The following is a 13,937-nucleotide window of genomic DNA, read 5'->3' as shown; positions in this document are numbered from 1 at the left end:
GTCGAAATGTTTAAAAAATAAAGTCGAAAGAACAATGCCTGGAATGAGAAAAAGAGGCATCGGTTAGAGTTTTAGCATTTGAGTTCACAAAAACAAATTGAAAACAGAAGTCTTTTCAACCAAACTGCATGTACCATTTTTTTAAGCTTTGGTGGAATGGATGTTGAGGCAATAATGAGTTGAGTTTGAGTCTGTTTCTCAAACATATGACTTCAAAATTGGGAATACAGCATTTAAAACATTTGGTTGTAAGAAGGCGGCAACTATGTCTTAAACACTTGGGAAATCAAACTGGATTTGTTTGGGTGGGTTTCAGAAAAAAAAATGGAGTGTGAAATTATTACAAAGTTACAATGTTTCAGTGACACGTTAAAAAGGTAAAAAAAAAATAAAAAAAAAAACCGAGAATAAAGACAACAGAGAATAAAGTTGAAATGTTTTATGTTTTGAGAATGAAGTCGAAATACTACGAGAATAAAGTCAAAATATTTTGAAAATAAAGTCGAAATGTTTCAAGAATAAAGTCGAAAGAACAATGCCTGGAATGAGAAAAAGAGGCATCGGTTAGAGTTTTATCATTTGAGTTCACAAAAACAAAATGAAAACAGAAGTCTTTTCCATCAAACTACATGCACCATTTTTTAAAGCTTTGGTGGAATGGATGTTGAGGCAATAATGAGTTGAGTTTGAGTCTGTTTCTCAAACATATGACTTCAAAATTGGAAATATAGCATTTAAAACATATGGTTGTAAGAAGGCCGTAACTATCTTTAAACATTGGGGGACCAAACTGGGTTTGTTTTTTTAGAAAAAAAGAAAAAAATTGAGTGTGAAATTATTGCAAAGTTACAACAGCATTTTAGTGAGTTAGTTAAAAAAGAAAAAAAAAGAAAAAAAGAATAGGGAATAAATTTGAAATGTTTCAAAAAAAAAGTTGACATATTTTGAGAATAAAGTCAAAATACTATGAGAATAAAATTTAAATATTCTTGAAATATTGAGAATAAAGTTGAAATAACAATTCCTGGAATGAGAACGAGAGACAACGAGTAGAGTTTTAGCATTTGAGTTCACAACAACAAAATGAAAACAGCAGCTTTATCTAGGTCTGCACCTTTTTTTAAGCTTTGGTGGAAGGGATTTTAAGGCAATAATGAGTTGAATTTGGGTCTGAGTTTGGGTCATGTGACTTCAAAATTGGGAATACAGCACTTAAAACATTTTTTTTTTTAGAAAAAAATACATAAAAATAGAGTGTGAAATTATTGCATTATTATTTCCGACTGCATTTTTGTGATGTAAAAAAAAAAATCTAAGATTACGAGACTAAAGTCATAATATTACAAGAATAACGTTGAAATGTTTTGAGTATAAAGTCGTAAAATTTCGAGAATAAAGGCAAAATGTTTTAAGAGTAAAGTCGAAATGTCTTTTTTTCCTAAAAAAATAAAAAAATAAAAAATATATATACTGTATATATTTTTATTTCAGCATTTTTTTTATCATTTTATTTTAGTTTTTAAATTTTAAATTTATTTAATTTCTAATTTAACTCACACTACAGTACACTAAAACCTGAAATAAAAAATAAAAGTAATTATATTTTAAATAATAAATATTTTTAAAATTTACACTTAATTCGCTTATTTTATTGTTAAAACTGAAGCTGAAAAATTTATTTGCGCTTTTCTCTGTGAACGGTAAATCTCATCATCTTTGATTCGATTGGCTGTAACACTCATTTTGATTTAAAAAAAGGTTGAACATTTAAAAAAATTTATCTTTGATATATTATAGAATATTTCATTCGAACAATAAACAGAGCAGCATCAAGAATATGAAATATTGGAGCTGAGAAACAACCACTATGAGCTATAGTTGCATGGAAAAGAACTATATTGAGAATTTATGTTTTATTTTGCATGAATAAATGAACAGCATGTGGGTTCAGAAAAAACATGAACTATTCATTTGAGTCTCCATACAAAACCCAAGAGTCCAGACGCCACATTATAACCAGACCAATTACTGACCGCCCTTGATTTATTGAAGAGCTACCACTTAAGAGTTAAATGGCTGCTTTTTACATTTGCGACGGTGCGTCTTTATGCTTTTAACCCTGTAGAGATACAGACGATGGCGGACTGAAAGCTCAATCACCTAAAACTGACAGCCCTGATTGACCAAATTACCTTCACCTTAAACCATCTCCCCTTTTCTTCGGGACGAATGCTCTTTCCGCGCCTGTTAACCCCTCTGGCCTTCCTCATTCTCCCATCAGGGTCGCGTGGGGCATCTATGCTCAAAATCGTCTTGTCGTGTCACTTAATCGTCAACTGTCTATTTATTAGTAGGTGAAGTGCTACAGAATTGCATTGAATGTCTTTAGACCTTGATATGTAATGCCAAGGCCAGATGGTTAAAGCTAGTGTATCTAACAAATCTGATTTATTACACAATTTCATCTACTATTTAATAGAATCGTTTGCCTCATTCAGAAATGTTAGAATTTTTTTTATTCATATTTAAATTATTATTTTTTAACGAAGTTATGATATAAACATTTTTTTTTTGTTTGAAAAAATAAATAAAATATTAAATATATATTTTTGATATATTTTTTGTTTAAAATAATTAATAAAGGTAAAAAGGGGTGGGTGACAAACATTTTTTGTTTGTTTTAAAAGATAAATAAAATTTAAAATGTTTTTATTCATATTTAAATTGTTTTTTTTAACAAAGTTTCGATATAAACTTTTTTATTTTTTGTTTGAATTTTTTTTTTTAAATAAATAAATAAATAAATAAATATATATATATATATATTATTTAATTTAATATATTTAATTAAAAAAAAAATTATATATATATATTAAAAATACATTTTTTGATATATTTTTTGTTTAAAATAATTAATAACGGTAAAAAGGAGGGGGGTAACAAACATTTCTATTTTTTGTTTAAAAAAATTAATATTAAAATGTTTTTGTTATATATATTTTTTACTTAAAATAAATATGGGTGGGTGACAAACATTTTTATTTTTTTGTTTTAAAAGATAAATAAACTTTAAAATGTTTTTTATTCATATTTAAATTATTGTTTTTAACAAAGTTATGATATAAACAGTTTTATTTTTTGTTTGAAAAAATAAATAAAATATTAAAATATATTTTTTTATATACTTTTTGTTTAAAATAACTAAAGATAAAAAGGGGTGGTGGCAAACATTTTTATTATTTGTTTTGAAAACTATTTTAAACTTTTTGTTTAAAATAAATGAAAAAATCTTTAAAATATATATATATATATTTACCTGTTTATTTTTATATAGTTGTTTTTATACCTATTTTGCCACCCATACTTCTTGAATTTAAAAAATATTTTAATTATTATTCTGAAAAAAGTGTAGGTGGCATGAAAAAATAAAATAAAAAGCATTTTACTACGTTATTATTTTAATAACTATGAATATTTTCATACATTTTCAAGTCACCCAATCTTATTCCACAAAGTTTAAAATAATGAAAATAATTTTTAAATTTATACATATGGTTACTTATTATTTATAATTATTTAAAATATAGTTATTCAATATAATTAATATTTTTATAAATATATATATATATATATATATATATATATATATATATAATTTAAAATACATATAATATTTTATTATTACACTAAAAAGAGTGCTGGGAAAAAAACCTTAAATAAAAAAAAATTGTTTTAAAAATAATGAAATAAAATAATATTAAATATGTATTTTGCATATATATATATATATATATATATATATATATATATATATATATATATATGATTATTTATTATTTATAATAATCAAAATTAGAACAATTAATAATTATAATTTACAATTATTTATATTTTTGTATTATATTATATGAATATTTATATAATATGTTATTATTATTAATGTAATGTTTATTATTATTATTAGTAGTATAATAATAATAATAATATTAATATATGTATATATTATTTATAAATGTTAAATATTGTATGTAAAATATTTATAATATTAAATAGAATTAAAAAAAAAAACTGTTACAAAAAAAATTATAATAATTTTGCCTTTGTCAGTGATCGCCACAGACCTTAAAGGAATATTGTATTTGTTTTATTTATTTATTGTTTTAAAATAATGTATTCTACTATATTTTTTATATTTAATATTTTATTTTAAACAATAATAAATATTTGTATTTTTTGTGTCACACTTATTCAACTTAAAATTAAAAATAGTTATTTAAATTATTTTTTTAATTATTTTAAAATGATTAATTTTTTTCCACTTACCCACGATGGAGAGGATGACAACCACAAAGTCAAAGATGTTCCAGCTGACGGTGAAGAAGTAGCAGCGCAGGGCAATGAGTTTGATGATGCACTCGGTGGTGAAGATGACGATGAAGGCCAGGTTGATGTAGTAGAGGATGTACTCGATGCTGGGAGACTGTTCGTCCGTCTCCACCATCATCGTCACCATGTTCAGGATGATCAGCAGCATTATTATGATGTCGAACGCTTGCTTGGACACCAAGTCGAAGAAGAAACCTTGGACTGGGTTCTGAGAAAGTGAAAATCAACAGAATCATTCATTTTAAAAGATCTTATCGGCTCTTTTTTAATCAAAAACCCACTCTAAAATAACTAAAATAGAAAATAAATAAATAAAAAAATAACAATAACAATAAATAAAAATTAACAAAAGCTATATTGACATTTTTAAACAAAACAGAAATGAACAAAAATAAGTCATTCTGTATTAAAAAAAATATTTGATTAATAAATTTAAAACTTACTAAAATAACAATTAATTTAAAAATGTTCATGTTTTATAACTAAAAATGAAATAAATTATAAAATAACTGCCATTTTCTAAAAAAAAAACAGTAACTACTGAAAATGAAAAAGTCAATCTGTAAAAAAGTTAAAACTCACTAAAATAACAAACTGAAATAAAAATGTATAAAACTTTATAGATATTAAAAAAAACGTATTAACACTAAGAAAATTGACAAAAGTCTGTAAAAAACTAACTAAAAGTGAAATAAAATTATGAAATCTACAGTGACTTTTTAAAAAACTTTTTTTTAAAGGTTTTTTTAAAAACCTACTTAAAATAAACTTAACATAAAATTAAATAAATAAAACTTAATAAAACTAAAACTGGGGGGAAATAAATAAAACAAACATTAATAAAACTATATGCAATTTATGCAACTAATAAATTACAATTGTCAACCTGTAAAAACTTACAATTTTAATAAAAAAAATAAAACTGTAAATAAAATAAAATAAAAACAATATAGACATGTAAAAAAGTTAACAAATAAAAATGACAAAAGTCAATCTGTAAAAATGTAAAAATATATATATTGACTAAAAAAAAATATATATATATATATATATATATATATATATATATATATATATATATATATATATATAAACAATTTTACTGACTTTTTTAAAAACTTTAAATGCTGAAAATTACAATAAAATAAAAAAAATAAAAATAAAACAAGATAAATAAAACTAAATAATATAACTAAAACTGGGGGGAAAATAAATAAAACAAACATTAATAAAAATATGCAAAAAAGTCACCCTGTAAAAACTTAATTTAATAAAAAAAAAAAATAATAATATATATATATATATATATATATATATATAAATAATTATATATAAATATATAAAATCAAATAAAATCAATACAATCTAGACTTGTAAAAAAGTTAACTAAAAAATGTCAATTTATAAAAATGTCTAAAACTTTATAGACATTAAAAAGCAGTAATTAACCCTAAGAAAATTGACAAAAGTAAATCTGTAAAAAAATTTAATAAAAAGTGAAATTATAAAATCTATACTGACATTTTTTAAAACAGTTTTTAAAATCAAAACTAACTAAAAAGCTAAAACTGAAATAAAAAACAGCAATTAATAAAAATAACCAAATTTAATCTGTAAAGGAAAAAAGAGAAATGACAAAAGTCAATCTATAGAAAAAAAAGAAAAACTTACTCAAATAACTACAATTAAAATAACGTTCATGTTTTAGAACTAAAAATTAAATAAAATGATTAAAAATTTTTTTATTTTATTTATTAATGAACCGTTTAATTGAAAAAATTTAACTGAAAATAAAATAAATGTGTACAAAAGTCAATAATAATATGACTAACTAGGGGGGTTACATAATTATTAATAAAACATTTTTTATTATTTATTTATTTTTTATTTTATTTATTAATAAAACTTTTATTTATTTTATTTTTTACAAAACAGTCAGCATAATTGTTCTTTTATATTTTTAGAAAGTGTAACATTTTTACAGATTGACTTTTGCCATTTTTAGTTTTTATTTTATTATTTTATTAAATAATTATTTAATAAAAAATTAAGCTGAAAATAAAAAAAGAAAGCACTGAAAAAAGTACAGAAAGTAAAAATATAAAATAAAATATTAAAAAACTAAACTGACATTTTCCTTTTATACATTAAATACTGACATTTTTTAAAACAGTTTTTAAAATCAAAACTAACTAAAAAGCTAAAACTGAAATAAAAAACAGCAATTAATAAAAATAACCAAATTTAATCTGCAAAGGAAAAAAGAGAAATGACAAAAGTCAATCTATAGAAAAAAAAGAAAAACTTACTCAAATAACTACAATTAAAATAACGTTCATGTTTTAGAACTAAAAATTAAATAAAATGATTTTAAAAAATCAGTAACTAGAAAATGACAAAAGTCAACTAAAATAACTAAAACCGAGATAAAAATAGAATAAAAACTATATAGATATATTTATATATATAAAAAACGAATAATAATAAACAATTCTGTAAAAATAACAAGCCAATCTCCTAAAAAAATAAATATATAAATTAATTAAATAACAAAAAGCAAACTAAAAATTAAATAAAATGATTTAAATCATTAAAAAAAGACAATCTGTAGGAAAAACAAACTAAAATAACTGAGATAAAAATAAAATAAAAACTATATAGATATATTTATACAAAAAATAAAAAATAAAACGAATAATAATAAACAATTCTGTAAAAATGACAAGTCGATCTCCTAAAAAATAAATATATAAATTAATTAAATAACAAAAAGCAAATTAAAATTGCCTAAAAATCCTCTGAATGACTGACCAGAGGTCTTGGGATGGGTTTCTGAGGTTTCTTGGTTCCCAGTTTCTTCATAGCGTTGTAATATTTCTTCTGCTCTTCTGTCATGAAGATGTCCTGTCCTCCTAAGTACAGAGGAACTCTGCTATTATTATTATTATTGTCACAATCACTTTAACACAAGTTATGGCCATTATTCTGTTGGTTTGAATACTTATCTTTCGTTTCTGTTGGTTGAAATTGTCAATGATGACACCGATGAAGAGATTGAGCGTGAAGAAGGAGCCGAAGATGATGAAGATGACGAAGTAGAGGTACATGTAGAGGCTGTTCTCCTTTATGGGCTGCTGTTCCACCTGTTTTAGCAGATAATAGACGTTCAAATCAGTAACAATACCTTCATTAGGGTTTTATGAGCTCAAAACGGTTTTACTTACGGATCGCGAGTCGACCGCGGCGTACATGATCTCCATCCAACCCTTGAACGTGGCCTTGAGAACCAGAAGAGAAATCCATGTCATATGAGAGCATCACTTCTAGCTTGTTCTCAATAATGATCCTTTCAGATACTAAGTTCTCATTCGAAAGACTAGTTTTTCATCTGAATTCTTTCTCGTATTTCTTAAGCGTGTAATATTTCAACTTTCAGGAACTTTTCTTTCATATTTCCTTATTAAGATTCAGTCAGTTTGAACTTGAAACTTACTAAAATGGCTAAATTAAATAATAATAATTATAATAAAAAAAATAATAATAATAATTAAAACTAACAAAAATGACAAACATCAACCTGTAAAAACTGAAAACTTAAAACCCCAACCAAAAAATAAATAAAAATGAAAATGAAAATAAAATAAAACGTGGTAATATAACAAAAGATGGCGGGAAATAAATAAAACAAACATTAATAAAACTACAGTTAAAAATAAATAAATAATATAACTAATAAAAATGACAAATGTCAAACTGTAAATGCGTACAATTTAATTAAAAAAAATAGCTGAAAGTAAAATAAAATAAGTGTAAAAATGTAAAATTATCAAAACCATTTCTAAATATTTCCTTTTAAAAAAATGCATACAAATATAAATAAAAATATAACTACCAAAAATGACAAATGTCAACCTGTAAAAACTTTAAATTTAATAAAAAAAAATAAAATAAAATAAAATAAATGTGTACAAAAGTCAATAATAATATGACTTTTACTTGGGGGGGGGGGGGGGGGTAAATTACATAATTATTAATAAAACAATTTTTTTATTATTTATTTATTTTTATTTTATTTATTAATAAAACGTTTAATAAAAAAACTGAAATTAAAATAAATGTGTACAAAAGTAAAAAATAATATAACTTTAACTGGGGGGAGGGGTAAATTACATAATTATTATAAAAAAAAATATTATTTATTTATTTTTATTTTATTTATTAATAAAACGTTTAATAAAAAAAACTGAAAATAAAATAAATGTGTACAAAAGTCAATAATAATATGACTAACTGGGGGGGGTAAATTTCATAATTATTATTAAAAAAATTTTATTATTTATTTATTTTTATTTTATTTATTAATAAAACGTTTAATAAAAAAACTGAAAATAAAATGTGTAAAAAAGTAAAAAATAATATAACTTTAACTGGGGGGAGGGGTAAATTACATAATTATTAATAAAACAATTTTTAATTATTTATTTATTTTTATTTTATTTATTAATGAAACGTTTAATTAAAAAAAATTTAACTGAAAATAAAATAAATGTGTACAAAAGTAAAAAATAATATGACTAACTAGGGGGGTTACATAATTATTAATACAACATTTTTTTTATTATTTATTTATTTTTTATTTTATTTATTAATAAAACTTTTATTTATTTATTTATTTTTTTTTTACAAAAAAAGTCAGTATAATTGTTCTTTTATATTTTTAGAAAGTCTAACATTATTACAGATTGACTTTTGCCATTTTTATTTTATTATTTTATTAAATAATTATTTAATAAAAAATTAAGCTGAAAATAAAAAAAGAAAGTACTGAAAAAAGTACAGAAAGTAAAAATATAAAATAAAATATTAAAAAACTAAACTGACATTTTTCCTTTTGTACATTAAACACTGAAAGTGACAAGTCAACCTGTACAAATTTCATTGACTAAAATATCTTTCTATTTTTAATTTATTAAATATAAATATATTTATAGCACATTTCTATGTATTTATTTCATTTGGGCATTTTGTTGTTTTATTGCTCCTAAAAGCATATTTAGTTGCGCTGGAGTCAGCTCTGCTGTTTTGTGTGTCGCTGCTTCAGGTGCTGAGCTTTAGCTTTACTTTTCCTTCCCGCCGTTGGTTTTCTTCCGCTGCCCACCTCTGTCTGTCTGTCCGTTCGCAAAAGCGAATCCATCAGCGAGTCGGTGCCAGCGTTATTTTTAGCCGCCGCTGGTGCCATTATACTGAAGTTTGTGCTCAGCAAGAGCCGACGCACTTCATTCTTCCTTTTAAGTTGGTTGATGCGGTAACCTAGCAACAAGTCACTTAGCTCCTTTCCATCACCTTCTTGTAAATCGGTCCAATACAAACCTTTCATTTGCATCTCCAAATAGTCCTTCACAAAGGCCTGTAATTACTGACAACTAAAGCCAAAAGACCAACCGTAGTGATTTTTGACACTTTCATTCATCCATCAGGCTTCATTCACAGCAAATACACATTTAAACTAAAAAATTGTATTCTTAACACGTATTTGTGCCTTTTTTATACAGAAGAAAATAGACAAATGCAATATTTCTAACTAATCTTTTTGTTTTAATCATTTTATTATTGTTGTTGTTGTTTTTGCATTGAATTGCAGAAAAACAAAGTGAGTCTGACTAAAAACAAAACAAATCTGACAATAAAATGATGAATAAATAAATATTAGTGCCTATTTTTTATTTGATCTATAGAAATACATGTATTTATTTGAATTGCATATCCAGTTCCCAGTGCATATAAATTATCAATTTTTAGTATTAGTTTTTTGGAGTTGTACAACTACATTATTTTCAAGACAAAATGAAATAAATAAATAAATAAATAAATAAATATTAGTGCCTAATAACATTTTCATCCATATTGTTAACATAACAAATTAATAATATTAATGTGATGCTAAAAGAAAATAATAATAATAATAATAATGTAACAGCCTAAATTAAAATAAATATATGAATGAATGAATGAATGTCTACATTTAAGATTGATTTCTTTGAACTGCATATGCAAAATGCCCCCAAATTCTAATAACTGTAATGCAAAATGCAAAATAAAAAAAAATAAATAAAAATCAAATTGAATTATGCATTAATGAAAACATTAACGTATTATTAATATCAAATAAAATAAATAAGTACATGTATAAAAGCTGTCATTAATTTAATATTAAATAATAATAATAATAATAATAATATATAATACAAAAATAATAATATAATAAAAAATCTGTCATTTATTTCATATTAATTATGCAAAATATTATTGAAAAAATATATATTTTTTTAATTTTTAGTATTAGTTTTGGAGTTGTACAACTACATTATTTTCAAGACGAAATGAAATAAATAAATAAATAAATATTAGTGCCTAATAACATTTTCATCCATATTGTTAACATAACAAATTAATAATATTAATGTGATGCTAAAAGAAAATAATAATAATAATAATAATAATAATAATGTAACAGCCTAAATGAAAATAAATATATGAATGAATGAATGAATGAATGTCTACATTTAAGATTGATTTCTTTGAACTGCATATGCAAAATGCCCCCAAATTCTAATAACTGTAATGCAAAATGCAAAATAAAAAAATAAATAAAAATCAAATTGAATTATGCATTAATGAAAACATTAACGTATTATTAATATCAAATAAAATAATTAAATACATGTATAAAAGCTGTCATTAATTTAATATTAAATAATAATAATAATAATAATAATAATAATAATATATAATACAAAAATAATAATATAATAAAAAATCTGTCATTTATTTGATATTAATTTTGCAAAATATTATAGAATTTTTTTTTTATTTTTTTTATTTTTAGTATTAGTTTTTGAGTTGTACAACTACATTATTTTCAAGACAAAATGAAATAAATAAATAAATAAATATTAGTGCCTAATAACATTTTCATCCATATTGTTAACATAACAAATTAATAATATTAATGTGATGCTAAAAGAAAATAATAATAATAATAATAATGTAACAGCCTAAATGAAAATAAATATATGAATGAATGAATGAATGAATGTCTACATTTAAGATTGATTTCTTTGAACTGCATATGCAAAATGCCCCCAAATTCTAATAACTGTAATGCAAAATGCAAAATAAAAAAATAAATAAAAATCAAATTGAATTATGCATTAATGAAAACATTAACGTATTATTAATAACAAATAAAATAATTAAATACATGTATAAAAGCTGTCATTAATTTAATATTAAATAATAATAATAATAATAATAATAATATATAATACAAAAATAATAATATAATAAAAAATCTGTCATTTATTTGATATTAATTATGCAAAATATTATTGAAATTTTTTTTTTTAAATTTTTAGTATTAGTTTTTGAGTTGTACAACTACATTATTTTCAAGACAAAATGAAATAAATAAATAAATAAATATTAGTGCCTAATAACATTTTCATCCATATTGTTAACATAACAAATTAATAATATTAATGTGATGCTTAAAGATAATAATAATAATAATAATAATAATAATAATAATAATGTAACAGCCTAAATTAAAATAAATAAATAAAATGAATGAATGAAATAATGTCTACATTTAAGATTGATTTCTTTGAACTGCATATGCAAAATGCCCCCAAATTCTAATAACTGTAATGCAAAATAAAAAATAAAAAAATAAAAAAATAAACAAAAATACAAATTAAATTATGCATTAATGAAAACATTAATGTATTATTAATATCAAATAAAATAAATAAATAAATGTATAAAAGCTGTCATTAATTTGATATTAAATAATAATATATAATACAAAATAATAATATAATAAAAAATCTGTCATTAATTTGATATTATGCAAAATATTATTGAAAAAATATATAATATATACATTTTCATTAATAAGTATAAATATGCAAAAAACTGTTTTAAGAGCATTTTTTAGATTTGAAAAAATAAAAGTGTAAATAACAAATAGATAAATATCAATGCATTTTTCGGTAACACTTTACAATAAGGTTCATTAGTTAAACATTAGTTAATGTATTAACTAACATGAACTAACCATGAACAATACATTAGTTACTGTATTTACTAATCTTCATTAACGTTAGTTAACAGAAATACAGTTGTTCATTGTTTGTTCATGTTAGTTCACACTGCATTAACTAATGTTAACAAGATTTTAATAATGTATTAGTAAATGTTGAAATTAACATTAACAAAGATTAATAAATGCTGTATAAGTGCAGTTCATTATTAGTTCAAGTTAACTAATGTGGTTAACTAATGTTAACTAATGAACCTTATTGTAAAGTGTTACCCATTTTTCATATCCATATAAAGTTTGCCAAACTTAAAATAAAATAAATAAATCAAATTTATTTAAACATTTAAATTTAGCAGATTTTCAGTTTAAATAAATAAATGTATGTGATGCATATTTGGCAGTCATACATCAATAAACCTGCTCAGATTTCTGCCCTCAAAATCAAAAGTCATGACATTGTTCGTTAACTATTTGCATCTTTTGTATTTGATGGAAGCAATCGTATGATGTAAAGTCTCACCACTTGCAGCAGGGCGAGGTATCCGGCGCCCACGTTGTCGAAGTTGACCTTAACTTTGGTCCAGTAGAACTGCGTGCTGTTCATCTCCAGACACTCGGTCTTGTTGTTGATGAAGGAGGAGTTGTAGATGAAGCCGGTGCGGTTGACGCAGCGTCCGAACTTGCCGGCGAACAGGTTGACGCCCATGATGCTGAAGATCAGCCAGAAGATCAGACACACCAGCAGCACGTTCATGATGGACGGGATGGCTCCGATCAGAGCGTTCACCACCACCTGGACAAACACGGCATCCTCTGGTCACACACACTTCCTCACTTCACATCACAACACAGATGATTTATGAACGGCCTCTGGCGACTGGCATTTACGCCAAACTCCTGATAATGTACACCGAGTGTCCAAGCGCTTTAAATGTCACTTACAGCCATTCACAAAACATCAACTCGACTGGATCAAATGCGGCGGACGAGTGCGGATTTAACAGTAAACCTCACAAAAGCTGGCAAGAATATGCCCAGGTCTCATTTCAGCCCCAAATTTAAGTAATCTGCATTAAAACATGCATAAATCTGGTTTTAGAAGCAATAAAGCGTTATTTTCAGAGCAAAATGCCCAAAAATCTCATAAGTGTTATGTAAAATAATAAATAAACATTACATGAAATTATGCATTGATGAAAACGTGAATGTATAATTAATATCAAACATAAATAAATAAATAATTCAATATATATGCTGAAGATAAAAAAATCCATAGTTATAATAAATTATTAAAATATAATTAATATAAAAATATAATTATGCATTACTGTTTTTAAAATATTATTGAATATATATGCAACATATTTTATTAATAACAAGTATAAATGTGCATAAATCTGTTTTTATGAGCATTTTTTTAATTAAACTCAAAATAAATTATGCATTAATG

At 23.1% G+C, this 13,937-nt stretch overlaps 1 protein-coding gene across 1 annotated transcript in view; it reads right to left on the bottom strand.

Moving 5' to 3' along the window:
* LOC141300379 (sodium channel protein type 2 subunit alpha-like) overlaps positions 1-13,937 on the bottom strand; it is a 55,558-nt gene that overhangs the window by 3,316 nt on the left and 38,305 nt on the right. Inside the window, exons 8-12 of the mRNA XM_073830652.1 lie at positions 13,008-13,300; positions 7,611-7,664; positions 7,392-7,529; positions 7,198-7,302; positions 4,324-4,594 (exon numbers count right to left, since the gene is read on the bottom strand). Of these exons, the coding sequence (XP_073686753.1) occupies positions 4,324-4,594; positions 7,198-7,302; positions 7,392-7,529; positions 7,611-7,664; positions 13,008-13,300 (861 nt within the window). The remainder of the gene's footprint in view (positions 1-4,323; positions 4,595-7,197; positions 7,303-7,391; positions 7,530-7,610; positions 7,665-13,007; positions 13,301-13,937) is intronic.

Source organism: Garra rufa, chromosome 24, assembly GCF_049309525.1.
Source record: "Garra rufa chromosome 24, GarRuf1.0, whole genome shotgun sequence".
NCBI lineage: Eukaryota > Metazoa > Chordata > Actinopteri > Cypriniformes > Cyprinidae > Garra > Garra rufa.
The sequence above is the reverse complement of the archived record's forward strand: the minus strand, read 5'-3'. Positions and strand labels throughout refer to the sequence as shown.